Source organism: Anolis sagrei, chromosome 3 (assembly GCF_037176765.1).
Source record: "Anolis sagrei isolate rAnoSag1 chromosome 3, rAnoSag1.mat, whole genome shotgun sequence".
In the NCBI taxonomy this organism is placed as follows: domain Eukaryota; kingdom Metazoa; phylum Chordata; class Lepidosauria; order Squamata; family Dactyloidae; genus Anolis; species Anolis sagrei.
In genome coordinates, this window is record NC_090023.1 from 42,549,458 (window position 1) to 42,576,621 (window position 27,164).

Consider the following 27,164-nt stretch of genomic DNA (forward strand, 5'->3'; position numbering starts at 1 on the left):
GTAGGAGATGCGGTCGCAAAGGTAGGCTCATTACTTACAGATAACTGGGTACATGTAGACTTCATTTTGCCTCATTTGAATGAAGAATACAGACTCACTAGGATATACTTTCCTGATCTTCTTGTATCAGACCACCTAATAAGCTTGAAAAAATAGCGAGGCTCCACAGGACATTTTGAAAGCACTGCTTTGTAATTCAGCAGGACCAATGCAGAATTAAATGGTTTTTTATTTGCTTTTATCTTCGTGGCATTTCATCTTATATGTGGAGAGGACAACATTAGGCTTTAGAATTAATAGATGACAAAAAAAGAGCTGGTTAGCAGATGAACATTGGCTCTCTCATAATCTTTTAAAAGGTCCGACTTTTGTGAATGAAGGGAGGAAGTATTTATCAGTTGGTTTAGTGCATTCATGAGCTGAGCCACTAGAACTTTTTGTTTCCGAAACTGAACATGTGGTCTGAAATCACTAAAGAATGACAGCTGAACAGCCTCCCCATACTATATTTATAGTTGCTTTGAGGATTGAACTGCACTGCTCCTGGGACTCTGTTGAATCGATTGGATTGCAACATTTTATATTGGATAATTAGGACACATAAATAGAATGGAAAAATTGGATAAGGAAATTGCTCACATGGGAAACTGAGTAAGTCAAATGCATAGCTGCTGATAACCATGGTGACAGTACACAAGAAACGAAAATGCTGTATAATTTGTACCCCGTTATTGAAATAATAGAGATCTTTACTTATAAAATGCTAGCCCCTGTTTTGATATGTTTGCTTCATATCAAAATGGATATAATTAATTTTTATTAATTTGTTAGTGTTTTATTTTATTGTAATTGCTGATGCATTTTGTCTGTATTTTATGTGGTTTATGGGTCTTTTGTGTGCTGTCTAAAGCCGCCCCGAGTCCTACCGGGGAGATGGGCACAGGATATAAATAAAGTATTATTATTATTATTATTATTATTATTATTATTATATTGCTGTTGCCAGAGCCAGCATGGGGTTTTGAGATGGTTTTAAACAACTGATTTTACAGTAGATGTAACTGATTTTAGTGTTTGTGTAAATTTATAGTAATTTTATGTTCCAGCATGGAATGTGTGCCTTATATCTGCTGTGCTCTGCCCTGAGTCCCCTTCAAGGTGAGAAGGGCAGAATATAAATATTTCAAATAAATAAACATCAATTGATAACCACACTAAATTATTAAAATAATTTTGATTGAAAACTTACACCCCTAGTTTGGAATAAATCCCTTTAAATGTAACAGGACAAAAAGATAGCTTCCATTCATTAGGCAAACATTTATATGTTGTGCTGTTGTCTGTTTCTGTGATATTAATAAATGTTAACGTAATCAAAAGTGCAGTTTTTTTTAAAGCAAGACTACCTCCAATCTTCATGAAAAAACAAATTTGTGAAGAGAGTGACAAAGATGTACATGCAAAAATTATTATATTTTACAGTTTTAAACCTCATTGATATATTGTATTGTTTGTTTTAGAAATTTCAAATTAAGAATACGAACATTATTTTTGAGACCATATTGGCCTCTTCAAAGTTTCCATTTAATTTTGCTTTTTTTCTTTTCTAACCAGATGAAATTGATATCTCTTCAATGTCAGATGATGATCGGAAAGAGATTGTCAACATTCAGACTTGGATAAATAAACCAGACATCAAGTATCATTTCCCTTGTAATGAAGTGAGAGAAAACGGAAATAGGTTTTCAAGGTATTGCTGCACTCAAATTATAATAATTGCTCATGTTGATAACCCATATAAGTACATAAGTGTATATGATACACTTAATTACTTTTTCTCCAAATACCTGTTGCCCTTTAGATGCTAGAAAATATGTAACACCACAGTTGCTTTTCCTCTCAAGGAGCAAATCTGTATGATTCCCACGTGTGAGTGCGTTTAGCACATAGACTCTGAGCCATATTTTCCCAATCTCAGTAGAACTGATTTCAGAATAAACATGGTTGACATCAAGTCCAGTTCTCACTTTTCTTTGCAAAACACTAACATTTAAGCTTTCTACTAGCATGGTAGGCTGGTGTTTTGTTGTATTTTGGGTTTTTTTGTTTGTTTGTTTTGCATGAATTGGTGCTTTGCAGGTTTTTACTTTATGTTTTACAGTGGCCCTGGTCCTCTCTGGAGGACCGTACCCAGAAGGTGGTCCTGAGGAACTCCTGTTCGAGCCCCTGGCTGTTGACATGTTGGGTTCCTCAGGGTTCCATTTTGTCTTCCATGAAACCGCTGAGTGATGCCATCTGGTTTTTAGAGTTTAGGGCCACCTATATGCAGATGATGCCCAACTCTACTACTCCTTTCCACCTAAAGCCAAGAAAGCTGTCCTGACCCTAAATCAGTGACTGTCATCAATAATGGGCTAGATGAGGGCAAACAAATTGAAACTTAATCCAGACAAGACAGAGGTACTCCTGGTTAGTTGTAAGGCAGATCAGGGAATAGGGATTCAGCCTGTGCTGGATGGAATCATGCTTCTCCTAAAGACACATGTTTGCAGTTTGGGGATCCTCCTGGACTAAGTGCTAAAACTAAAGGCTCAGGTAACTGCGGTGGTTGAGAGAGCCTTTGCACAATTAAAACTTGTGTGCCAACTGCAACCGTTTCTTGAGAAGCCAGACCTGGCCACAGCAGTAGACATCTCAGTTACATCCTGTTTGGATTATTGTAATGCACTCTATGTGGGGCTGCCTCTGAAGAGTGCTCAGAAACTTCAGTTGGTCCAAAGAGCTGCAACCAGGTTGCTAACTGGGGCTTGCTGCAGAGAGCGGACAACCCCTTGTTGCAGCAGCTCCATTGACTGCCAGTGTGTTACTGGGCACAAGTCAAGGGGCTGGTTATGACTTTTAAAACCCTAGACCAATTTACCAGCTGTTAGGATTTCTGGGAGTTGAAGACCAAAACTTCTGGGGACCCACAAGTTGAAAACCACTGCCCTAGACAGTTCAGGTTCAGACTTTTTGGCTGACTATCCCCTTGTAGAAACCTGCCCAGGCCCTGAGATCTTCAGGAGAGGCCCTTTTCTCAGTCCCACTTCCTTCTCAAGCTTGGTGGGAATGAGAGAATGGGCCTTCCTTCTAGGTAGCTGCCCCTCAACTCTGGAACTCCCTGGCCAGGGAAGCCAAAATGGTGCCCTCCCTGCTTACATTCTGAAACCTTTTTATTCACACGGGCTTTTAAAGATGAAGGTGTTTAAGACCTGGATTGTTCTAATACTAACGTTGTTTAATATTGTTTTAATATTTGCATATTTAAAGTTGTATTGAAATGTTTTAATTGTGAGCTGCTTTGAGTCTCTGTACGTAGAGAAAAAGCGGTATATAAATAAACATAAATAAATAAATAAATAAAGTAATTTCACAGCAGAATTCATGGTAGTGGTCGTACAGACAAAGAGACACCTTGTGTTTCATACTAGGAAAGGAAACAATAGCACTTAGAATGGTAGCACTTAAAATGGTAAATAATTGTGTGTGTTTGTGTCCTCCTGCCTTCAAGTCAGCTGTCAATATATGGTAATCCCTGAATTGTATAAGGTTTTCTTAGGCAAGGAGTACTCAGAGGTGGTTTTACCAGTTCCTTCCTCTGAAGTATAGCATACAGTGCCTGGTATCTGCCTATATTCTGTCAAAAAAGTGAAAGGAATATATGCAGCACATGTGATTACAAAGTTTTGTTTAGACTTGTATTATAGTTTATTTTCCCCCATTTTCCACTGCTACAAAAAACGCAGCTCTTCTCTCACTAACATTTGTTGTTGTTGTTTACTTTTTCAAGTCATCTTCTAGTAACTGCAACACATATGTACTGTTTGAGGGAAATTCTCTCTAGAAAGGGATTTGCTTACATACAGTCTCGACAGGCTTTGAGCTCCGTCATTAAAATCACATCCAAGAAAAAGCATCCCGAATTGATAACATTTAAGTTTGGAAATACCACCACGTCCGGCATAGAAATTTTGGCAGTTGAGAGGTAAGATTGTTGTTTGATTTTAACTCAACAACACATAACCTTTCATTTGAAATGTAGTTTCTTCTAGGATTGAATATGCTTTTGTGGAAGTTCAGTTACGAGCCATGCTTAGCATACTGTGCTACATTTTGTTCTTTGGAAAGCCATTTTGTTTTTTGCAGAAGCTATTTTGACAAGCTATCTCTCAGCTGTGATAGATTTTTCCGTAATAATTTAAATCAACTAGTTGGCCAGTAGCATTAAGAAACATGAGTACATTATTTGGCTATGTGTTAAAAATATGTGCTAAACTACCAAAATACATCACACCCAGAATTCTCCACAAAGCAAGTCGCATTTTTCCATTGCAGCACAAACAACCAAAAAGAGATTTGCAACATCTGAACAACTTATTTTAGGTGGGAGAGGCATCTGATGAAATGGTGTCCACAAAATCTTGTGGAATTTTTTGTTTTTTTAAAGTTGCCAGCAGGCTCCACGTTGCAACTTTCCAAGGTGTAAAAATGTATGTAGATAAGATATAAAAGGTTGTGAATTTTTTTTAAAAAAAGCATAAATCTAAAACATAAAATGAGGGATCATGTTCTGTTAGTAGGATCTTACTATGGGTAACTGCATTTCTGATAAAACATATGTAGTCAATGTTTTTACAAAATGTATATAGCACTCCTGTACCGACATAACCTGAAATAACAGTTTCTTTAACTCAATGGACGTGCTTCTGACTAGGCATGTCTAGGATTGCACTGATAGTTTTTATAAAATAACTAGCTTGGATACCCAGAATCGCCCGGGTTATTTGACAAGCCATTTTTTTCATTGTACAAAATGCATAAGATTATGGGTGAACTAGGCTAACCCCCAAGAAACTCCATCAGTACTTAAAGTTTGTTATGTTGGGCAAGTTTGCTCTAGATGCATCATCGGTGGGGTTCAGTGTGCTCTCTGGCAGTACGGTAAACTACAATTCCCACTATTCTTAGTCATTCCTCTCAAACCCTCTTCGGTAGGTTGAGTTGGTCATGGGGGTTTTGTGTGCCAAGTTAGGTCCAGATCCATCATTGGTAGGGTTCAGAGTGCGCTTAAATTGCAGGTGAGAGCTATACATCCCAGTCCCTACAATTCCAATAACTCATGGTGAATTATCCCCAAACCTCTCCAGTATGTTCAGTACATGGGGTTATGCAATTTCCACACCAATGGAGAGAGTCAGAAACACTGGGATGTCTGTGGCGGAGGGCCCTTCCACAAAGCCCTATATCCCAGAATATCAAGACAGAAAATCCCACATTATCTGAGCGTGGACTCAAATGATCCAGTTTAAAGCAGATATTGTGGGATTTTCTGCCTTGATATTCTGGGATATAGGACTGTGTGGAAGGACGCAGAGGAAACACGTAAAATCTGGGATGAAATTATCCCTGTATGAAAGCCTTCACTTGGGTAGTGGGCAGTATGGTGTTTGTGGAGGACATTGGTTGGTCTTGGGCTACATGTTTATGGCGCTCTCTATATCCTGCAATGTCATTGGGGGGATGACCATTGGTGTCTCCTACATAGTGGGTGCTATAGCTATTTGTGAAAGTGGAGCCTGTCTGTGTAAGTGGACAGCCCAGTCACATATACAAACATAGTGGGTGCTATAGCTCTTTGTGAAAGTGGAAGCCTGTCTGTGTAAGTGGACAGCCCAGCCACATATACAAACATATTCTCACTTTTATTATGTGTATAGATGTTTTTAATATTTTTGTAGTTCCATCAACAGTATAATTGATTCCTTCTGTTAGTTAATAGTCTTCCTTCTCCGTTTTTCAAGGTACTTGATTCCAAATGCAGGTGATGCTACCAAAGCCATAAAACAACAGATTATGAAAGTTCTGGATGCCCTGGAAAGCTAATAAGAAAATACTTTCTCAGTGGTGTCTTGAAAGAAATGGACAAGCAAGATACTCTCTATGGAACTAAAGTGACTCTGTTCCTGCTGAATACTCACTTGGGACGACATTTCAGTTTACTGAGGGGAGTGCCTGGATAGCAGGGTTAAAATAGGGGTAAATTATACATTTTGAATGGATTTTTAAGTATTTTTCTTTAACATTCTTGGATTTTGGGAAAAGTTGTTTATTATAAAAGTCAGTTATTTTTAATTAGTTTCATAAGAGCGGACCAGCTCTTAAGAAGAGGACTTGACACCGAAGTCTGTCTGAAAAATTGTGTTGAAGCCACGAAGCACTTCTAAATATTTGGAAAATATAGTTCTTGTATTAAACATTGAAGACTAGAAGATACTTTTTAAAAGCCATCGGAACTGAGTATTTGGCTGGATCAGATGGATGTAATATCAAGGAATGACACAAGAAAGATTATCGAAACTGGAGGAGGTTTTCTCTTTCCTCAAATTGGAACCCAACACAAAATGATTTCTGTAATCCACCAACCTAGAAGACAGGGAGATACACATTATTCTGTTGAAAAGGTTTTTAAAGTCTTATCTCCACTATCAAGTTATTAAAAGGGGGATTATATTACAAAACTTGAAATCCCAAACTGAATACAGTCATCTAAAAAATTTACACTCACAGACTGGTGGTTTGAGTTATTACGACGGATCATTTGTTTCCTGGGCCAGTGGCAGCATTTCAGTAGAAGTTGAACTCACAATGCATGCTTCATATGGTAAAATACGAAATTTGGCCATAAAGATGAGACAACATGTTTGTTTTGCTATACTAAACAAAAGTGAAGCGAAATAATTTTGTGTGGATTACATCTGTTTTCTTTGAGATCTGCCTATTGAAGTTTCTTTGAAAATAATGTTTTTGCTGGTTGGTAAGATTCTGCTGCAAATCTGTAGCATTCATCTATACTACAAATGCTTAAGACTGACTTGAATGCACTTAGGATCCTGGAGCAAGCAGGTGTGTGTTGCCTTGAAAGCCTGCATGAATTGGAAATGATGGTTCGATATTACTGTTTGTGCTGATAAGAATTACATCTGCAAGTCCATAATGTATTATTACTGTATTATAAGAAAATAAATCAACCTGACCTTTATAGCAATTGGCATTCTTCGGTTATTCTCTTAGTAGGAATCAAGTAAAGGCACTTTAATCCTGAAACTACCATTTTTTTAAAAAAAATCTTAAGTCATCAATATACAATTTTTTAAAGATGAATTGCATGAACTGCATCTCTGCCAATGCTCTTGTATTTATATCCTGCCCCAGATGAGTTGTATTATTTTTTCTTTCTCTCCTTCCCCTTTAAAATCAAAATAAAATTTCTTGAAAGGCCTCCATTGTGCCTATTTCAGCAAAGAATTTTTTTTCATAAGGTTTGTGTAAAGACGTTTGTGTAACTGTTTATAAACTGCCATTGTAAATAAATCAGTACTATTTGAACAGAGTTTGTTTGGGTTTATTGCTGCTTCATCTTAGCAGTGCAGTGTCATTTCTGAACATTGAACATTTTACATTTACTGAATTCTGTCGTCTTTACAGCTGTTAACACAGGCAAACATACATATACATATAATAATAATAATATAATCTATATAAATAAAAATGTAATGTTCGTTTGTGGGATTAACATAACTCAAAAACCACTGTGTGAATTGACACCAAATTTGGGTGCAATACATGTCTCAGGCCAATGAGTGACCATCACTCATAAAAACACTGGAAAACACAGCAGAAGGGACATAAAAAGCCAAAAAATACATTACAACGCATGTGCAAAACCACATATGTGCACAAACACACATATATACACATATACACAAGTATATACCGAAATATATACACACATATGCACACACAAAACATATACACAGACTGGGCCACAGCAACACATGGCAGGGAACAGCTAGTATGTAAATAAAAATACAATGTTCGTTTGTGGGATAAATATAACTCAAAAACCACTGTGTGAATTGACACCAATTTGGACACAATACACCTCTCAGGCCAATGAGTGACCATCACTTAAAAATACAGCAGAAGAGACTTAAAAAGTAAAAAAAATACATTACAATGCACGGGCATAACCACATATATACACAAACACGCACACACACATATATATACACACACAAAGCACATATACAAAGACTGAGCCATAGCAATGCGTGGCAGAGGACGGCTAGTCTATATAAATAAAAATGCAATGTTCGTTTGTGGGATTTGTTGTTCATTCGTTCAGTTGTCTCCGACTCTTTGTGACCTCATGGACCAGCCCACGCCAGAGCTCCCTGTCGGCCGTCACCACCCCCAGCTCCTTCAAGGTCAGTCCAGTCACTTCAAGGATGCCATCCATCCATCTTGCCCCTGGTCGGCCCCTCTTCCTTTTACCTTCCACTTTCCCCAGCATAATTGTCTTCTCTAGGCTTTCCTGTCTCCTCACTATGTGGCCAAAGTACTTCAACTTTGTCTCTAGTATCCTTCCCTCCAGTGAGCAGCCAGGCTTTATTTCCTGGAGGATGGACTGGTTGGATCTTCTCGCAGTCCAAGGCACTCAGCAGTTTCCTCCCAACACCACAGCTCAAAAGCATCGATCTTCCTTCGCTCAGCCTTCCCTAAGGTCCAGCTCTCACATCCGTAGGTGACTACAGGGAATACCATGGCTTTGACTAGGCGGATCTTTGTGGGATTAACATAACTAAAAAACCACTGGGTGAATTGACACAAAATGTGGACACTACATCCCTAACAGACCAACAAGTGACCATCACTCATAACCCCCCCCCCCCCCAAAAAAAGAGCAGAAAGGACTTAAAAAACCAAAAAATCTAAATGACAATACAGAAAATGTGTCCGCTTATCTTCCCAAGAGATTTGCAGGATTTTTCCGAGGCACGTGGCGTCTGGAGACTGTCCACAACTCGCAGGCATAGAGCAGTGTTGGGAGGGCAATAGCTTAATAAACAAGCCCCTTGGTCTCCCTACGGATGTCCCAGTCCTCAAGCACTCTCTGGTTCATTCAGAAAAATGCTGCATTTGCAGAGCTCAGGCGGTGTTGTACTTCGGTGTCGATGTAGACTGTCCACTAGCAAAGAGGCACTAGCACTCTTTGGCAAAGAAGGCTTGTAAAACTACCACTCCCAGGATTTCATGGCAGCTCAAGTAGGGTCAATCTCCATATTGTGCAAACAGCTGGGCAGGAGGCAGGCGTTCACTATCGCCAAAAAGTGGGGAAAGGACATTGAATATTAGGTGACCAGCAAAACTACATTTCCCAGCAGCCATTTGCGCCTACTGCGCATGCGTTGCTTTCCTCTCCAGGTCTCTTTTATTTCCCCGGGGTGGAGCAGCAAGAGTCAGTAATGCCCATGCAGCTGGCGAGAGGAGCCATGGCCAGTGAGTGCTTTCCCTCCAGTGGGATTTCATGCCTCTCTTCTGCTTTCCAATGTGGTTTTAAGCTTGGAGGAGACGCTAAACAGGGACCTCTTCCTGTTGGCACAGCCATAGTGTTTCCCTCATTTTTTGCATTTCTAAGAAGTGGGGCATGTTGTGCTCCCCGTTTCCGAGGTTTTCTTGGCAGAGAAGGAAAAACACCACAGAAAACTACAATTCTCTCAATTCCATAACATTAAGCTGTGGCAGTTAAAGTGGTGTTCAACTGCATTAATTCTACAGTGTAGATGCACCTTGAGTGGGTGCCTTAGAGGAAGCATTACTAATTGCTCTGCCTCAGGCACCAAACTATGTTTTGGTCCAGGAGTGTAGTGAAGGGATTCTATCCAAAGCCACTCCCCACCCACCCATCCCTAAATGCTGTATTTATTACTAGCTTGGATCCCCGACATTGCACAGGCTGTTAGAAGAAGTACGAAATGCATAAAGTTGTGGGTGTACTACAACTCACATCATGCTATAAATCAAGGTGAATTTCTCCAAAACCCTCCTGTATTTTTTGTTGGTCTTGGGGATTCTGTGTGCCAAGTGAGATCCAAGTCCATCATTGGTAGGGTGCAGAGTATTCTTTGATTACAGGTGAACTATAAATCCCGGTATCTACAATGGCTATAAATCAAGATGAATTCCCCCCAAGCCTCTCCAGTATTTTTCTTTGGTCATGGGGGTTATGTGTGCCAAGTTAAGTTCAGGTCCATCAGCGGGGTGCAGAGTGTTCTTTGATTGCAGGTGAACTATAAATTCCAGTACCTACAACTAACCAAAAAAAAAACAACTATCAAAAAAACTACAACTATAAAAAAAAAAAACCCCACCAGTATTCAAATTTTGGCATATCTGGTATGCATGCAAAATTTGGTGCAGTACCATCATTGTCTGCATTCACAGTGCTCTCTGGATGTAGGTAAACTATAATTCCTATAAATCAAGGTGAATTTCTGCCAAAGCCCTTCTGTATTTTTTGTTGGTCATGGGGGTTCTGGTGTGCCAAGTGAGGACCATGGCCATCGCTGGTGGGGTCCAGAGTGCTCTTGGATTTCAGGTGAACTATAAATCCCACTATCTACAACGGCTATAAATCAAGGTGAATTCCCTTCAAACCTCTCCAGTATTTGTCTTTGGTCATGGGGGTTCTGTATGCAAAGTTAGGTCCAGGGCCATCGTTGGTGGGGTCCACAGTTCTCTTTGCTTGCAGGTGAACTATAAATCCCAGTATCTACAATGGCTATAAATTAAGGTGAATTCCCCCCAAACCTCCCCAGTATTTTTCTTTGGTCATGGGGGTTCTGTGTACCAAATGTGGTCCAGGTCCATTGTCCGTGGGGGTCACAATGCTCTGATTTGATGCAGGATGAACTACAACTTCTATCGCATGGAGTCAATCCCCCAAACTCCTGCAATATATGTAGTTGCTGATTATTTCTGCTCTGTTTGTTGTGCAGACAGAGTTGAAAAGAGTAAGGAAGGGTTAATGGAGAGGCAGTGGGTGGGATCATGCAAATTTCACATCAGTGGAGAGAGTATGAAACACTGAGATGTCTCTGGTTGAGGAAACACATAAAATCTAGGATGAAATTGTCCCCAAATGTAAACATTCCTTGGGTGGTGGGCAATATGGTGTTTGGGGAGGATATTGGCAGGCGGTCGTGTTCATAGCTCTTGCTATAACCTGAAATGTCATTGGAGGGAATACTTTCAGTGGCTCCTCAGCACTGTGGGTTAGAGCTATTTGTGGAAGTGGGAGCCTGTCTGTGGAAGTGGGCATCCTAGCCACACACATGCATGATTTCACTTTTATAAGGTACTAGCTGTCCCCTGCCACGTTGCTGTGGTCCAGTCTATGTTTTGTGTATGTATATATGTGTATATGTGTGTGTGTATATTTGTGTGTATGTGTGTTTTTATGAGTGATGGTCACTCATTGGCCTGATATGTGTATTGTGTCCAGATTTGGTGTCAATTCGTCCAGTGGTTTTTGAGTTACATTAATCCCACAAACAAACATTTATTTTATTTTATTTTATTTTATTTTATTTTATTTATTTATTTTGATAGATAGATAGATAGATAGATAGATAGATAGATAGATAGATAGATATTATTTAGTTATTTGCTACATTTGTATACTGCCCCTCTCGGCCCGCAGGCGACTCCATAGATAGATAGATAGATAGATATTTATTTTCATCCAAACTTTCTCCCCATAGAAACTCAAAGTAACTAACACAATACAATATATTTTTAAAAAACAAGGTGAATATGTAGGCATACAAATTAAAAACAATTAAATATTTGTGTCATGAGTGTAAAAGTTCAATAAAAATACAATCAAAATTACATTTAAAAGCTAGACAGCTCCCCCTTTCTCCAAATCCCACTCCCAGCGTCCCCAGCAGTAATATGATATACCAAAGTAATGTACCTGTCTTTGTTGTGCATGGGCATAATTTCTGAACAATACAATTTTTGACATGGAATGTGTGTGCAGTGGATTACATTCCTTGTGCCTTTCTTCACCAACTTTTTGGTAAGATTTACTACGTGTCTACTCTGCAGTAACTGAGGAGCCCCTGGTGGTGTAGTGTGTTAAACCCTTGTGCTGGAAAGACTGCTGATTGAAAGAATGGCGTTTTGAATGCAGGGAGCAGGGTGAGCTCCTGTCTGTTATCTCCAGCTTCCCATGCGGGGATATGAGAGAAGCCTCACACAGGATGGTAAAACATCTAAGAAACGTCCTTGCAGAAGGCCAGTTCTCTCACACCAGAAGCGACTTGCAGTTTCTCAAGTTGCTCCTGACATGAAAAAAAGAGTCACCTTTGACCACCTTCTATTCATTTGACCTTCTTTTCAGCAGGTCTCTACATCCAAGTGGCACTCCAAACAGTTCTTTAAATGAGAGTTGTCTGCGCAGCATTTGGAGCAATGCAAATAAAGTACTGAGAGGGAGAGATTTCAAGATTTCAATCATTTTGGAGTGTTCTCTTTCACTACCTGATATTTTGAATGTTTTTGATTTAGATTTCCGTCTCGCCCTCATCCAGCTTCAAGTGTCTGCTGCGAAAACAGAGAATGTGAGCCGAGCCTGTGGGTTTGTAAGGACTGCGGCACAACAAGGAGCAAAGCTTGTGGTCCTGCCAGTGAGTTTTGATCACACTTTCTCTACCTGTTCCTTTACAAAACTATTAAATGTTTGTGCTGCTTTTCTAGCCATAACTTCATTGTTTCACTCTTTTCCCCTGGCATGACTAGGGGGGCATCTACACTGAGCAATTGATGCCATTTGACGCCACTTTAACTGCCATGGCTCAATGCTATGAAACCATGGCAATAGTAATTTGATGAGACACCAGCACTCTTTTAATACACTATGATTTGTTGCTTTATATCACAACTGCACATTGCTCCCCCCACCCCCCACCCTGGTTTTGTTCTGTTATTGTTACTGCAAAAATCTTCTGCTTGAGTTGGTCATTAACCTTCTGCTACTTTCTGTGTGACTCAATAGTGCAAAGTTCTTGAAAAAAATTAGCTGTTACATTTCAAGTGGGGGAAATGTCTTTCATCCTGAAAACGGGACCTCTGGTGTTAGTTATTTTGGAAAGGCATGACCTTTTAGAGATCATAACCTTTTGGAAGACCAGGAATCTCCATAGCCTTTTGGAAGCAGGATCCTTTTGGAGATTAATTGGCATATTCCACCATTTGGAATAATCATAACCTTTTTGTAAAGTATGATCTTCCTGAGAAGAGTTAAATACTCATTTGAGTGAATCTTCTCCTTAGTGGTAAATATCCACTAGTATTCATGCAAGGCAAATTAGGCCTCTCAGTTGTTAGACTGATATACCTGGTTATCTCTCTGAACTGCTAGGAACAAAAATATGCCAGTGCACTCTCAGTTTATTTTTATTTATTTATTTACTGTATTTGTATACCGCCCTTCTCAGCCCTCGGGTGACTTAGTTTCTTATTGGTTGATAGTTTAAACAGTAAGTTCTCTAAAATATTCTGTTTCGTCTCTTCTTTGTTGCATACAGACTAACACTTTCTTCAGTCTAATACATTACTGAACATTGACTCAATACAGACTGACTATACATTGCAGCATACTGACACTGCTGACTTCTCAACTGTACTGACTGACTTCTAAATTGTATTGACTGCTAAAATGGGAGTCTCAGTCTGAATAGTCCCAGATCTGATCACATGGTCTGTAGTCCCTCCAACAACCTCCAACAACATAGAGTTAAGGGGAAACTTTCATATCAAAATATATATATGATATAGTAAGCAATCTGAATTATATACATAACAAATAACTATATAGGAGGCTTGTAGAAGGTTTCTATTTCCAACAATATATGCCTTTCACTTTTACAATGCAGCATTCAGATGATGAAGTTTACATTCGTCCTTTATTTTCTGTGTCACCTAAATTAGATATACATACTTCCCACATTTGTTATCTTTGTGTCCATTGTATAACACAAAATTGGGCAATAGGTGGGTCCAAGGTCCAATTTTTGACTTGGAATTTTCTCATGGATTTCCAAAAGCACCAAAACATGAAGAAGAAAAGTGAAACCAGATTGCATCTCAAATTCTGGGGGGAAAAAGTGTTATTTGGTCGAGTTTTGGATCCAGTACAAGCACAGCAGCACAACCAAACCCTATCCAGATGAAGTTAGAGCCAAATTATTGGGTTTGATAGTTAGGGTTGAAAACGAGAGTTTTTCAGCAAGCACAGTCTAATCACTTTATGCTGGCAGAATGGCACTAATATCAAAGGCTAGTTTTCTTTTTTCCTTGCAGATCCATAGCTATTACACTGAAGTTCATTCAACAGCCTTTGCTAAAACTGTAGAATATTAAATAGTTTTATTCCTGCCATCTTCTCTTATGTTTCTTAAAAGTTTTCAAATTTCCTGGACATGCTGTTTGGGTGACTCTCATTTTGTTTCCAATTCCAGGAATGCTTCAATTCCCCGTATGGCACAAAATATTTTTCAGAATATGCAGAGAAAATTCCTGGAGAATCCACACAAAAGCTCTCAGAAGTTGCAAAGGAATGTGGCGTCTTTCTCATTGGAGGTAAACTCCCATGCATTTTAGTTTCCCATGACTATTATATTTTAGGTGTTGGCTAAATAATAAGTTTTTCCCCTCTTTAATGAAAGGTTCTGTTCCAGAAGAGGAGAATGGGAAACTGTATAACACATGCACAGTTTTTGGACCAGATGGCACAATGCTGGCCAAACACAGAAAGGTAAACTCGTTTTTATGCATTTCCTTTTTAGCCATGGAGACAATATGATGTATTGATTTGAGCTTTGGACTATGACCGGAGGCATGTGTTGAAATCCCACTCAGCCATAGAAACCTACTTGTTGACCTTGGACACATCACACACTCTCAGCCTCTGAGGAAGGCAAAGGCAACCACCCCCTCTGAACAAATTCTGATAATTTGGTAGTCTGTTGGGCATCCCCATTTATATGTCCTCCTCACAACCACCTAATGAGCATGTTAAGCAGAGGGGGATATTGGCACGATGTCAACTAGTAATGTATAATTCATGCACCAGATGGCACTATGCTGGCCAAACACAGAAAGGTAAGCTCCAAATATACTGAGTGTTTGGAGCAATCCAGTACACTTTTTAATATAATTCTTTATGTTTCATTTAGCACACATCATGGTTATACATATATTTAGAGACCTTTTTGGCATTGTATAATTATTTACTTGTTACGTTGCCATCCTGCACTTTGTCCCCAAGGAGACCAGAAGTTAGCTATACAACTAAAAGTAATTTGATTCTGACTTGCCAAATCCTTGTATACTATAGCAAAATTTTGCCCATGTCCACTTCTTCTACATTCAGATCTATGTTTGAGACATCTAGGTCTGCACATTGATAACTATTCCACACTTCCACCTTGTTTTGCTGCTGTTGCTATATCTGAGGCTCTGAGAGCCTTTCCAGCTGTGCAAGGAGTGTATAATGAACAAATAATGAACACCATCTATGTATAAATATTTTCACATTTGGTTACTTAGAATGTTTAGCCCCTGACAATAGCGTAATTTTAAAAAGGCTATTATTATGTGATGATTCTCTAGTAAGCCTATCAATGTGAGAAGAGAATACAAAGCTAATATAATTTCTGCTGAAACATTTTCAATCTGTGCCTATTTAATTTTTGAAAATAGATTCACCTGTTTGACATCGATGTTCCTGGGAAAATCCGTTTTCAGGAATCAGAAACGTTAAGTCCTGGTGACAAGTTCTCTATGTTCGATACTCGTAAGTAAAGAGTCTTAATTTTAGAATTTTAGTGATAACCAGTAAACAATAGGATGTATTCAGTTAGCATTCTACGAGAACTTTGATCAGGAATAATTTTTAAGTATTGTGTTGTCGAAGGTTTTCATGGGCGGAATAATTAGGTTGCTGTGAGTTTTCTGAGCTATATGGCCATGTTTTAAAAGCGTTCTCTCCTGACGTTTCACCTACATCTATGGCGGGCATCCTCAGAGATTCTGAGATCTGGGTATTGTTAAGTATTGTTTCCCCCTGTTTATGCTGACATCCCCTCTTGTTCTGATAATTGCATCTGCTTTTCAAAATGTAAATAGGATTGTGCTAAATCAGACTCAAAAGCCTGGCTCACCTGTCATTTTGTGGTTCTATTGGCTGGCATTATGGGAAACCCTCAAAGTGAACATTGACAGCTCCTGCCACTTTCGACTCTTTTCTCAGAAGCCATTACACGTATACCGTGACATTTGGGGAACTATACAGATGTTGTGGCTAGTTGGTATATTCTTCACAAAACTGTCAGTTCTCTTAAAGATGACAGTCAGCACTGTATCTTGTGGCAACACATTTCACAATCAGTGTCCTAAGTGAAGTACTACGTCCCTTGTCTTCACTTTCAGTAGATGGTCCTGGGTACTAGTTTTGTGAGACAGCAAGAAAGGCTTTGCTTTGTTTTCTTCTTCTTCTGTAACATGCATAATAATATACACATCCTAACTTACTCACTGTTCGTCCGACTAAAATCACTCAACACTTGAAATATTTCTTCATAAAAGAGTTAGTTCAGTCCTTTGGATAATTTTTGATGGGTGGCCAGGTTTTAGCACAGCAGGTTAACCACCAGCTGCAATAAATCTCAATTGAAAGGTTGACAGTTAAAAGCCCAGGTCGGGGGTAAGCGCCAACCTTCAGCCCATCTCATAGCCCACCTAGATCAAAAACAGCTGTGAGTAGATAAATAGGTACCGCTTAAACGGAGCGGTATTTTAATGGCACCATAAGGAAATCTCAGAAAAATACCAGTAATTTGATCAAAGGAGGAAGTCTGTGAACAGGGCTCCTCATCATGGTGGATGGAGTGACAGCACCCTTCCTGCCTTGTGGCTGGAATCAAGTTCAACCTCCCAGAAACCAAAGATGGGAAAAGCCTATATACCTCTAGTATGTACTGTGTCTGTCCTGTCTATGTCTGTGGTTCGCCCTGAGTCCCTTTCAGGGTCAGAAGGGCAGGATATAAATACTGTAAATAAATAAGTAAATAAATGTTGTCTGTTTTCTAGCTTTATGGTATTCATGTTGAAATGCAGTGACCAGAACTATATATAATGTCATCTCAAAACCCCTCCCCCCAATTTTTTGTTTTGTTTTAACCACCATAAATTATTGTGGTGCCACAAGCTCATTAACTCATTTTTTTTTCATTTCAGACAACTGATTCATTGTTTAGCCTTAACACCAAATTATATGCAAAACACTTAAATAGTACCAATTTCATAACTATATTTTAAGGATTCCAATCAGATTTGATTCTAAATCAGTCAGATGGGTCACTCAAATGTGTGTTGCTATAGCTTGCATTCACAGAGGGATATGTGTTGCTAGCCTGTTGAGAGTGGGTAACTTTTTTCACAGTATATTTTTAATGGGAAATTTATTGACTTTATTTTTAATACACCTGTATTCATTTGTAATGAGTCCATGCATTTTATTATTCTGGGTTGCACTGTAATTTAGAGAGGATGCCTATTAATCAGGAAGTCACTCTATTAGTATGTCTAGAGTAAGAATTTACTGTAATGAATATCTTAATTGTTCTTCTTGCAGCATACTGTAAAATAGGACTTGGGATCTGCTATGACATCCGTTTTGCTGAGCTTGCCCAAATCTATACGCAGAAAGGTGAGGTGATTAGGCTAATGTTTGGAATGGAGGGTTTATACATGGGTTTCCTCATACTTGCTAATCTTTTATCTTCCACAAGTAATACAATAATAATAACACTTTATTTATATTCTGTCCTTCTCCCCATGGGGACTCAGAGTGGTTTGCAGTGTAAACACTAAACAGAACCCGGCAAACATTCAATGCCTTTTTACAATACAGTGAGACACACAAACACAAAGGCAGAGGCATCTCCTTTCATTTCCAGCTTGGAGGCAGTGCTCACCTCTGGCTCTGAGGGAGGTGCTGTTCTTCATTTCCAGGCCCAGGAGCCTGCGTTGTCACCTTCTGGTCATGTGATCGGCATGACTGCTTGGAGTGTCTTATGCATTTCCCACTGAAGCAGTACCTATTTATATACTCCAATTTGCATGTTGGAGCCCCTGATGGCACAATGGGTTAAACCCTTGTGCTGGTATGGGTTAAACCCTTGTGCTGGTAGGACTGGTCTACCAACAGGTTGGTGGTTTGAATCCGGGGAGCAGGTCAAGTTCCCGTCTGTCAAGTTCTAACTTCTCATGCAGGGACATGAGAGAAGCCTCCCACAGGTTGGTAAAACATCAATCATCCGGGTATGCCCTCGGCAGTGTCCTTGCAGACGGCCAATTCTCTCACACCAGAAGTGACTTGCAGTTTCTCAAGTCACTTCTGGCATGAAAAAATTTGCATGTTTCAAACTGCTAGGTTGGCCGAAACTGGGCTAACAGCAGGAGTTTATCCCATCCCACAGATTTGAACTGCCAACTTCAGGTCAGAAGTTCAGCAGCACAGGGGTTTAATTGTGCCACCATGGCCCTTTATATTTGCCCAGAGCTTGGGTACATTATTCTTCCTAGATCTGAACTTGCTACCATAAAGCGATAGCTAGGAAAAGACACACATTCAGGGTCCAAATAGGCCTGATCAAAATGTAAGATTTCTTTGTCCAAATTGGCAGCTCTTCCCCTGGCAAATAAAAAAATACCTTAACTTTATTCAGCAAATCCTTTTAGGGTACCTGTTTTTTTCATATATAACCATTTAAGAGTTACTTTCAAAGATTCTGCAAGGAAAAGAAGAATGCCTTCTCTTGTGTATTTATCTCATAAAGACTGACATATCCCTTCTGGCTTTGATTTTGATTGAGATCCTCGACACGTCTTCTCAAACAATTGCTCACTCTATTGCCAGGAGGGGTTAGTTTAGGTCAGGCATGGGTAAGCTTCGGCCCTCCAGGTGTTTTGGACTTCAACTCCCACCATTCCGAACAACCTCAGGCCCTTTCCTTTCTGCTTAAGCAGCTGAGGGGGGAAAGGAAGCGGCCTGAGGCTGTTAGGAATGGTGGGAATTGAAGTCCAAAACAACTGGAGGACCAAAGTTTGCCTGTGCCTGGTTTAGGTGGACAGAGCAACAGAGCCCTTCTGCATGATCTTGTATTTTGCCACAGATATACTGATTATGGCTGTAGATGGTCCCTCTAGTTGTGGGGTCTTCTGAATTTGCTATTTTCGCATGCTTATTGCTATGACAATTCTTACTGATATGGGCTAATACTGAAATCATACTCTCTAGTTTTCCTTCCCTTGTCTGGCAGGCCAATCTCTTTCTCTCAGCTTTCTTATCATGCTGCTTCTCCAGACTATGAAGTTTCTTGAGTCTCTTCTTTCCCTCAGGGCTCATTCTCTTACCTTTCCATTAGGCTCCTTTTTTGCATTGTCCATTTTGCCCTGGTGCTTGAATAACAAGAGGGATAAATGAGGGAGCCTTTAAATCAAAATTCAAACTCCTCTCTCGTATTCTTTCAGTTGCATCCATGTTGTACACCCACAACCTTCTCAAGAATAGTAGCAAAAATAAGGGAACCGTTTCCTTTTGGACTTATAATTCATAGAATCGTAGATTCATAGAATTGGAAGAGACCTCCTGGGCCATCCAGTCCAACCCCCTGCCAAGAAGCAGGAAAATTGCATTCAAAGCACCCCCGACAGATGGCTATCCAGCCTCTGTTTAAAAACAGAAAACAAGTTGCTCCCTTCTCCCTATGACTTCCTCTCACATAATCAATAATACTGTTTGCAGATGATACCAAATTGGGAGGGAGAGCCAATACTCCAGAAGACAGGAGCAGAATTCAAAACGATCTTAACAGATTAGAGAGATGGGGCAAAACTAACGAAATGAAGTTCACTTCTAGCTTGGCTGAGGTGTTCCTGCAAGTATCTCTGTAGATCTTAGAAAACTATTAGAAAACTTCTGATATTAACCCTATTCTATCATTACACCTTCTGATAATGTTTACCCTATTCTATCATTACATCAGGTTGCCACCTCCTGGTGTATCCGGGGGCTTTTAACTTGACAACTGGGCCAGCCCACTGGGAACTGCTCCAAAGAGGACGGTAAGAACTAGAAAACTTATCTTTTCCTATAACCCTACATCCAAAAACATGTCTATATCTGTTTGGGTGCTGTTGCTTTTGTATAGCAGTTTAGAAATTTTGTAACATAATGAAAAAGAATCATTCAGAGCTATATTAAGTAATTGTGATCTAGTAGCAGCAGTGGATAGATCAGGCCTGTGAGCCAGAAACATCAGGTCATCATTTTTCCATTGAGTTCCTCATAATTGCCATAATTATTGAGTTGATCTTTTTTCCTTCATAAAACCTGAATCAGCTCGATTTATGCATAATAAATCCACATTTAAGTTTCACAATTCCATCTGTGTTACTGATCCATTAGCTATATTTACCCAAGGCTATAACTATGGCTGTGGTTCCTGTATGTGCAAACTTTAAGGTGGAAAGTGCACATTAAAATAGCACATAAAATAGGATGGGAAATGTCTGGCCATTAAGATGTTGTCGATGTCAGTTCCCTTTTTCCATCACCACTGCCTATGCAGGCTAATGCTGATGGGAGGTGCCATGCAGAGATAACTGGATTATTGTTTCTTTTTAAGATAATGATTATCTTTTCAGAATCTGATAAAAGATGTTGATTCTTTTCCTGGACAAAAATGCACATCGGTACAATTTTCAAAGCAACAGGAAGGAAATCAAAGGGAGGGGAATCATTTTTAGGTCTGGTTTATGGCTACATGAAGCATGAGTTATGAAACTCCTTGTTTAAAGAACCAATTATTTCCATCCCAGTCTCCTCCTCCTTTCTTAGTCTAGCCTATATTTACTTCTTGTCCAGGACTTTGTGTTGCAATATTTCTTCCTTTTTGTTTAGAGCCATCGATAACCAAGTATATGTGGCCACTGCATCTCCTGCTAGGGATGAAAAGGCATCCTATGTAGCCTGGGGACACAGCACTGTAGTAAATCCTTGGTAAGTAGGAAAAAGTCTCTTTCTATAATGTAGGAGAAGTAGATAAAACTCAAATATTCAAATAATTTATCACAATCTAAAAGACCCACCAAGAAAACCCAACAAATGCTAAGTTCAGCAAAGGACAAGAGGGATCCTCTCACCTCTGCAGGAGTCTACCGTATACCATGCAGCTGTGGACAAGTCTACATAGGGACCACCAAACGCAGCATTGCCCAAACACGAATCAAGGAACATGAAAGGCACTGCAGACTACTTCAACCAGAGAAGTCAGCCATAGCAGAGCACCTGATGAACTAACCTGGACACAGCATATTATTTGAGAAGACAGAAATGCTGGACTACTCTCACAACCACCATGTCAGACTACACAGAAAAGCCACTGAAATCCACAAGCATGTGGACAATTTCAACAGAAAGGAGGAAACCATGAAAATGAACAAAATCTGGCTACCAGTATTAAAAAACTCAAAAATTACAACAGCAAAACAACAGAGAGTAAACAATCATGCACATCAAATCACCTCAACAAAAGATTCCCCCAGGCACTTCCAAGCCATTAAATGCTAATCAGGGTGGTCAGTTAAAACATTCACACCTAGCTCCAGCAGACAAAAGTCCTTTGTCCCACCCTGGTCATTCCACAGATATATAAACCCATTTTCCTACTTCCAACAGACCTCACTACCTCTGAGGATGCTTGCCATAGATGCAGGCGAAACGTCAGGAAAAAAATGCCTCTAAAACATGACCATATAGCCTGGAAAAACCTACAAGAACCCAATTTAAAATACTTTATTCCTGAAATTAAGGGTGAGACAGCTCCCCCCTCCAGCCTGGCTTCATAGTTCCAAATGTTTGGGCTGCTGCCACTCGCTTTGCCCCATTGTGCCTAAAGATCATTTCCTGGATTGTGCGTTTGGGCATTAAGGTATCTCTACACACTAGTAGTTATTCCCAACCTGTGGTCCGGACCACCAATGGTCTGTAAGAATGAAAATCTGGTCCGCGGCCTCACCATTATTACACTGTTGCCTCGAAACTACGCAGCAATGAGAGTGATGATCTCAAGAAATCCTTCATAGTGCTGAGGCATCAGGGATGTTGGGAGGAAAGAGGCTGACTATCCACAAAACTACTACTGCCACATCAGCTCTAGATCATTAAATATGGTTTTCCTTTGGTGAACAGATGGCGAGTACTGAATGGCATATATTCTGTATCAAAAACTAGTGCTGATGTGGTCAATCCAGAGCAGTTTTTTTAAAAAATCAGCACTTCAAATAACCAAATGGAATCTAAAGTTGACCAAAAACTAGTTTGTAACTGTTTTGGTACTAATGTTGGAGAGTGGTCCTTGGTCAAAAAAGGTTGGGAACCATTGCACTAGTGGATGTTTTGTTCAATGGATGGGCTATGGCAAATATGATTCCCTATCAAAACAACAGGAACTGCCAGTTATGAAAAAAGAACAAATTATTCATTAATATACAATTAGATCACATATTAACTCCTGAACTATTTAATTATTCACAGTTCCACAAAATCCTATTTAGTCCTTCCACCAGCTGAATGTCCTGTGTCTGCTACGGCTTTTCCGTTTCTATGCCATATTTTCCCCATCTCTGTGCAATTTTTCCCTGTATACCTTCCGTCAGGGATGACCCTCAGCTTTGTATCCTTTCTCTAATAGGCCCTCATTCTCAGAGCTGTGATTGGATAGTAGCAACCAGACTTGGCCATCTCTTCCCTTCAAAGAGGGATTGGTGCTTAACGTGGATATTTATTCTTGGATGGCTGGAAGAGTAATTTATGCACTAACGAGTCATATCCCATGCACCATTGATGAGGCAGGAGTCCAAATTTCTTTCCGATTTTGCCTATAGACTCCTTGTTTTGGTTTCTTGTCTTGCCAGCTGGACATGTCGTCTCTTCATTCCTGCACATTCAATTAGTTAAAAGTAGAATTAAATCGAGGGACTTAAGAAAATAAGGACAACAGATGATGAGACTGACAATGGCAGTGTGGTTTTTTGAAAGAGGGAGAAGCCAAAAGGTTAACAAAAAATTAGTCTTGTCTGGCATGTAGCCACAGAACAGAAACTGTGTAGTTGCCAGAAATATTCCGAAGTTGCTAAGCAGCCACCAAGGATGTCCTTCTGTTTAGATGATGCATGGATGGTATTAAAGATCACACTTCCTTTTGAAGATCGTGTTTTATGGCTTTTAAATTAAAAAGTTGGCAGTACATTTAAATATGTTCTATTTCTATTTCAGTCACTAGAAAGAACTTGGAAAGCACTATGCCAATTAATGTGCACACACAGTAGCCTCCATTTCATGTTTTTGTTCAGCTGATTGTTTTGCCAGTTGTGCCAAAATTTTTGTTGGCTTAATTTCAGGGGCAATAGGACTAATACATCCTGGAGAGACTCAATTTTGTATTATGAACTTGTAATAGTGTTTGTCACACAGGGTGATGGCATGACTCTGAAGAAAAAAAGATGTGTGAAAGATTTAAGAATTTAGAAATGCAGATCCAAAATGCTGATGAAATCCAGACCTGAATGACTTGAAAACATTGCTTTAGAGTCCTTACATTTGTGCTTTTAAGGGTTAAATAATTGAAGAATGAAATAGAGACCAAAAACATACTGCAATTTAGTGACATCTGATCACACATATAGTTAAAAGTTTTATTCTTGAGGACGGTGCATTGTGGTTGAGCCATCATTTGCACTAAAATGCTATTTGCAAAACAGATATATCTGATCCTTGAAGCCCCTTCAGGCAACAGTTGTCCTTCTTTCAGATTACTGATTTTGTTCATGTTGTAATTTAATGAAAAGCTAAGGTCAGCAATGTGCTTTGTAAATTTAGAATTGATACGCTCGTTATATTGCATTTTTGCTTAAAATGACTGGCTGTAAAAAAGACCAAGCTGAGGTGACAGATACTTGGAACTCAGAGTCATCAAGCAGGGATTTAGAATGGACAGAAGGAAATATTTCTTCATATTTGGTAGAATTAAGATTTGGAATTTGCCTGCATAGCATGCAGCAGTGGCTACCAATTTGTAGGGCTTCAAAGGAAGATTAAGCCAATTCGTGGATGATAAGTGATAGCGCGGTATGATGGCTGTATATTCCCTCCAGTAACAGTATGCATCTAGTTGCTGGATAAAACAAACTGCCTTGCTCATTCATGAACTCTCCCTGGGAATCGAGTTAGTCACCGAATGAGCAGAATGCTGGACTATAATAGGCCTGATCTACTGTAACTCTTCTCATAAGTGTGAACTAGAACTGTGGCATGGAAAGGTTTGTGGAGAACTTATTTTCATGGCATACCAATAAGACATTATCTTTAGACATTCAAGGCTGTTTCCATGTTGAGGATTGGATGTTAGTGTATTACTATCACTGAGAGGAGTGATGGGCTTATCTTAGACAGGTGTAAAAGGATACTGAGCATTTTACATTAGATAGAGCTTGCAATTTTAACAATTTTTGTACAATTGGTAGCTGAACTCAGCTTTATAGGAAAGGGCAGGGTATAAAACAAATAAGCACAAACATGTAAATGTTTTATTCAGAGGACTGTCCCTCCTTTTAATATGAATGTACTTGTAAAAACAATAGGGAAACTTGCCCAAGTCTTGGAAACTAGATCAGTCCTACTGATCATCTTTTCAGTGTTTAGATTGCCTGTCATATCTATACTCAAGACAAATGTGTCTGTTAGCTTAATGTTCTACTGGAAGGAAAGTGTGTGTGTGATTCGTTTCAATTTCCTCTTTGAGACTTAGAAATAAAAGTGAAGAAATTGGTAGAGGTTTCCTGTTCTGCTATATCAGTTTTATAGATGTTCTTCTATTCACAGAACAGCAGATCAAGATCTAACCAAATACACATGTAATATTTTCCTTTTGCAGGGGGGAAGTCATAGCTAAAGCAGGCACTGAAGAAACAGTTGTGTATGCAGATATAGGTAAGTCAACAAAAACATACTTGGTATTTCCATAATCTGACTCTTTTCTGACATGGATTCCTTGCTAACATTAGTGTTATCACTCCTTGTAAAGACTTTAATTTTCATTTCTATTAAGATTAAACAGTCAATCTCACAGGATTATGACAGCAATATATGCAAGGCAGACTTAACAGAATTACATAGGTTGCCAAACATGTTACCATTTCTATTTTACAGTTGGATCTGCCAGATTAAGGCTGATTTCTCTTGTGTATTACCATGTATAATTAAATGTAATAATTTTATATGCTTATTTGTCAATGAAATAGGAAATAGGATTAATCTTGATGGTTTTTGTTTTTCTCAGACCTCAAGAAGCTTGTGGAGATTCGTCAGCAGATTCCTATTCATTCCCAGAAACGTTCTGACCTTTACGCTGTAGAAGCAAAAACTGCATAATGCTTTATAGAGATTTTGATTGCTGCACTTTATGTACCATCTCTATTCAAATCAAGTAAAAGAATATGTACGTTTCACATAAAAAACTAAACCAAGTTTTATAGATGATTGGATTAAATTCATAAAATATCTGGAGGTAGCAAATTGAAGCCAAGAGGCATATCCGTGTTATTTGTATAGGTACTTGTATGCTTCAACCATTTCATAGTTCATAAACCACCAGCAGTGCCTTGTCCATCAAGCATATAGGTGGGAAAAAAATGAAATACCAGTAGTAAACTATTCTGGCCAATACATTTCGAAAAGGCAAAAGCCTTTTCTGGTTCTGTTGGCAGTATGCAAGATTCACACTTCTCCATCATCCTTCTTGCAAGTCCCAGTCTTTCCTTGGTTTCTTGAAAAGTAGTCTAATACAGTGTTTCTCAGTTTTTAATCCTTTAGATATTTTGGGCTTTAGCCTGCAGAAATCCTAGTCAATATGGGCAGTGGTCAGGAATTCTGAGGGGATAAAGTCCCAAGCATTTGAAGAGCCAAAGTTGGAAAACCATTAATCTAAAGCAGTGGTTCTTGAACTTCCACCCTTGATTTATTTTGGACCTCCCATCCAAAAATCTTAGTTAAGGCTTCTGGAAGTCAAAATCCAAAATATCTGGAGGACCAGAAGTTTAAAGGTCAATAAGCTAAAACTCACCATTGTGCCATCACCTTATATATGTGCTCTACAACAAGATTTACATTGAAAAATCTGATGAAAAGAGAACCCTAAGCCCAGGAAAGGTATCAAGAGATGACCACTGCCTATCACAAGGAATATATTATCCTGCCCTTGTCTTTGACTAATTAGCCAGTATGCTGCACACATTAAAAAGAAGCAAAAAAAAAAAAACAAGAACAGTGGAATAAAATTTATTAGTAATAAAAACAATTCTGATATTCAGTTTCTGATGCCTTCATTTGCCACGTGGTCGAGTTTTAGGCTGCCCACCATACATACACAGATACAATCACTTCAGGCCAGAAGATTAGTTTTTATTTTAGTTTTATTTTTAATAAGGCTATCATCTGTCCCTCACACTCACTCCATCTGAACTAAAAATAAAATTGCATTATCCTGTTTTTACTGAACTCTATGGATGCGGCAATATTTGATGACTATGTAGGATGGCCACTAAGATGAGCAAGAGCTGCAGAAAATTATAGCCTTCATGGCCAAACAGCTTGAACAACCCCTCTATCAGGAAAAATTAGAATTTGTGGGGCAAGTAGCTTGTACTGTTAGTGTGACTGCAGACAAGTCTACTACCAAGTACCAGAATTATGCTTTCACATTTTTAAGTAGAAAAAGGGCCCGATACTACATGGGATGCCCAACATTGCAGCACTCTTGAGTATGATGTCTGTCTATCCCATTTTCTTGAAAGTAGTTTCCTGCACAATAAGAGGATTCTTATTCTTTGGTTTCCATTTATATTGACTCCCAATCTATATACTGGCTATCTGCTCTGTGACTAAGGACTGCAGCAAGCTTTAAATATAACACAAACCTTATATCCACAGGGGATACATTCCCAGGCTTCATGTGGATATATGAAAACACACGGATAATACCAAATCCTCTTGAAATGAACTTCCGGCCAAAGAATGCCACAGAGTAATGCTGGAGGACCTAGAAAATGATTAGAGGGTACATATTGTGTAGAAATTGATAAATGAAACCATG

General features: G+C 39.2%; 2 protein-coding genes across 4 annotated transcripts in view; both read left to right on the forward strand.

The window, feature by feature from the left end:
- The window catches only part of TBC1D23 (TBC1 domain family member 23), a 41,954-nt gene extending 34,525 nt beyond the window's left edge, over positions 1–7,429 (forward strand). For 2 of the 3 annotated variants that reach the window (XM_060770720.2, XM_060770721.2), the window contains 3 exons: positions 1,615–1,750; positions 3,830–4,024; positions 5,841–7,429. In XM_060770720.2, the coding sequence (XP_060626703.2) occupies positions 1,615–1,750; positions 3,830–4,024; positions 5,841–5,922 (413 nt within the window). In that variant the 3' untranslated portion in view covers positions 5,923–7,429. Of the gene's footprint in view, positions 1–515; positions 652–1,614; positions 1,751–3,829; positions 4,025–5,840 lie in introns of those variants that run through there. The other variant, XR_009631138.2, reaches the window with a different exon arrangement.
- A 1,847-nt stretch (positions 7,430–9,276) lies between these two features.
- Positions 9,277–26,381, forward strand: NIT2 (nitrilase family member 2). The gene is made up of 10 exons (XM_060770719.2): positions 9,277–9,378; positions 12,454–12,572; positions 14,406–14,526; positions 14,613–14,701; positions 15,649–15,742; positions 17,582–17,656; positions 19,998–20,076; positions 20,915–21,013; positions 24,948–25,003; positions 25,353–26,381. Exons 1-10 carry the CDS (start codon positions 9,345–9,347, stop codon positions 25,442–25,444), a joined length of 858 nt encoding a protein of 285 aa, XP_060626702.2. The 5' UTR covers positions 9,277–9,344; the 3' UTR covers positions 25,445–26,381.
- The last annotated feature ends 783 nt before the right edge of the window (positions 26,382–27,164 follow it).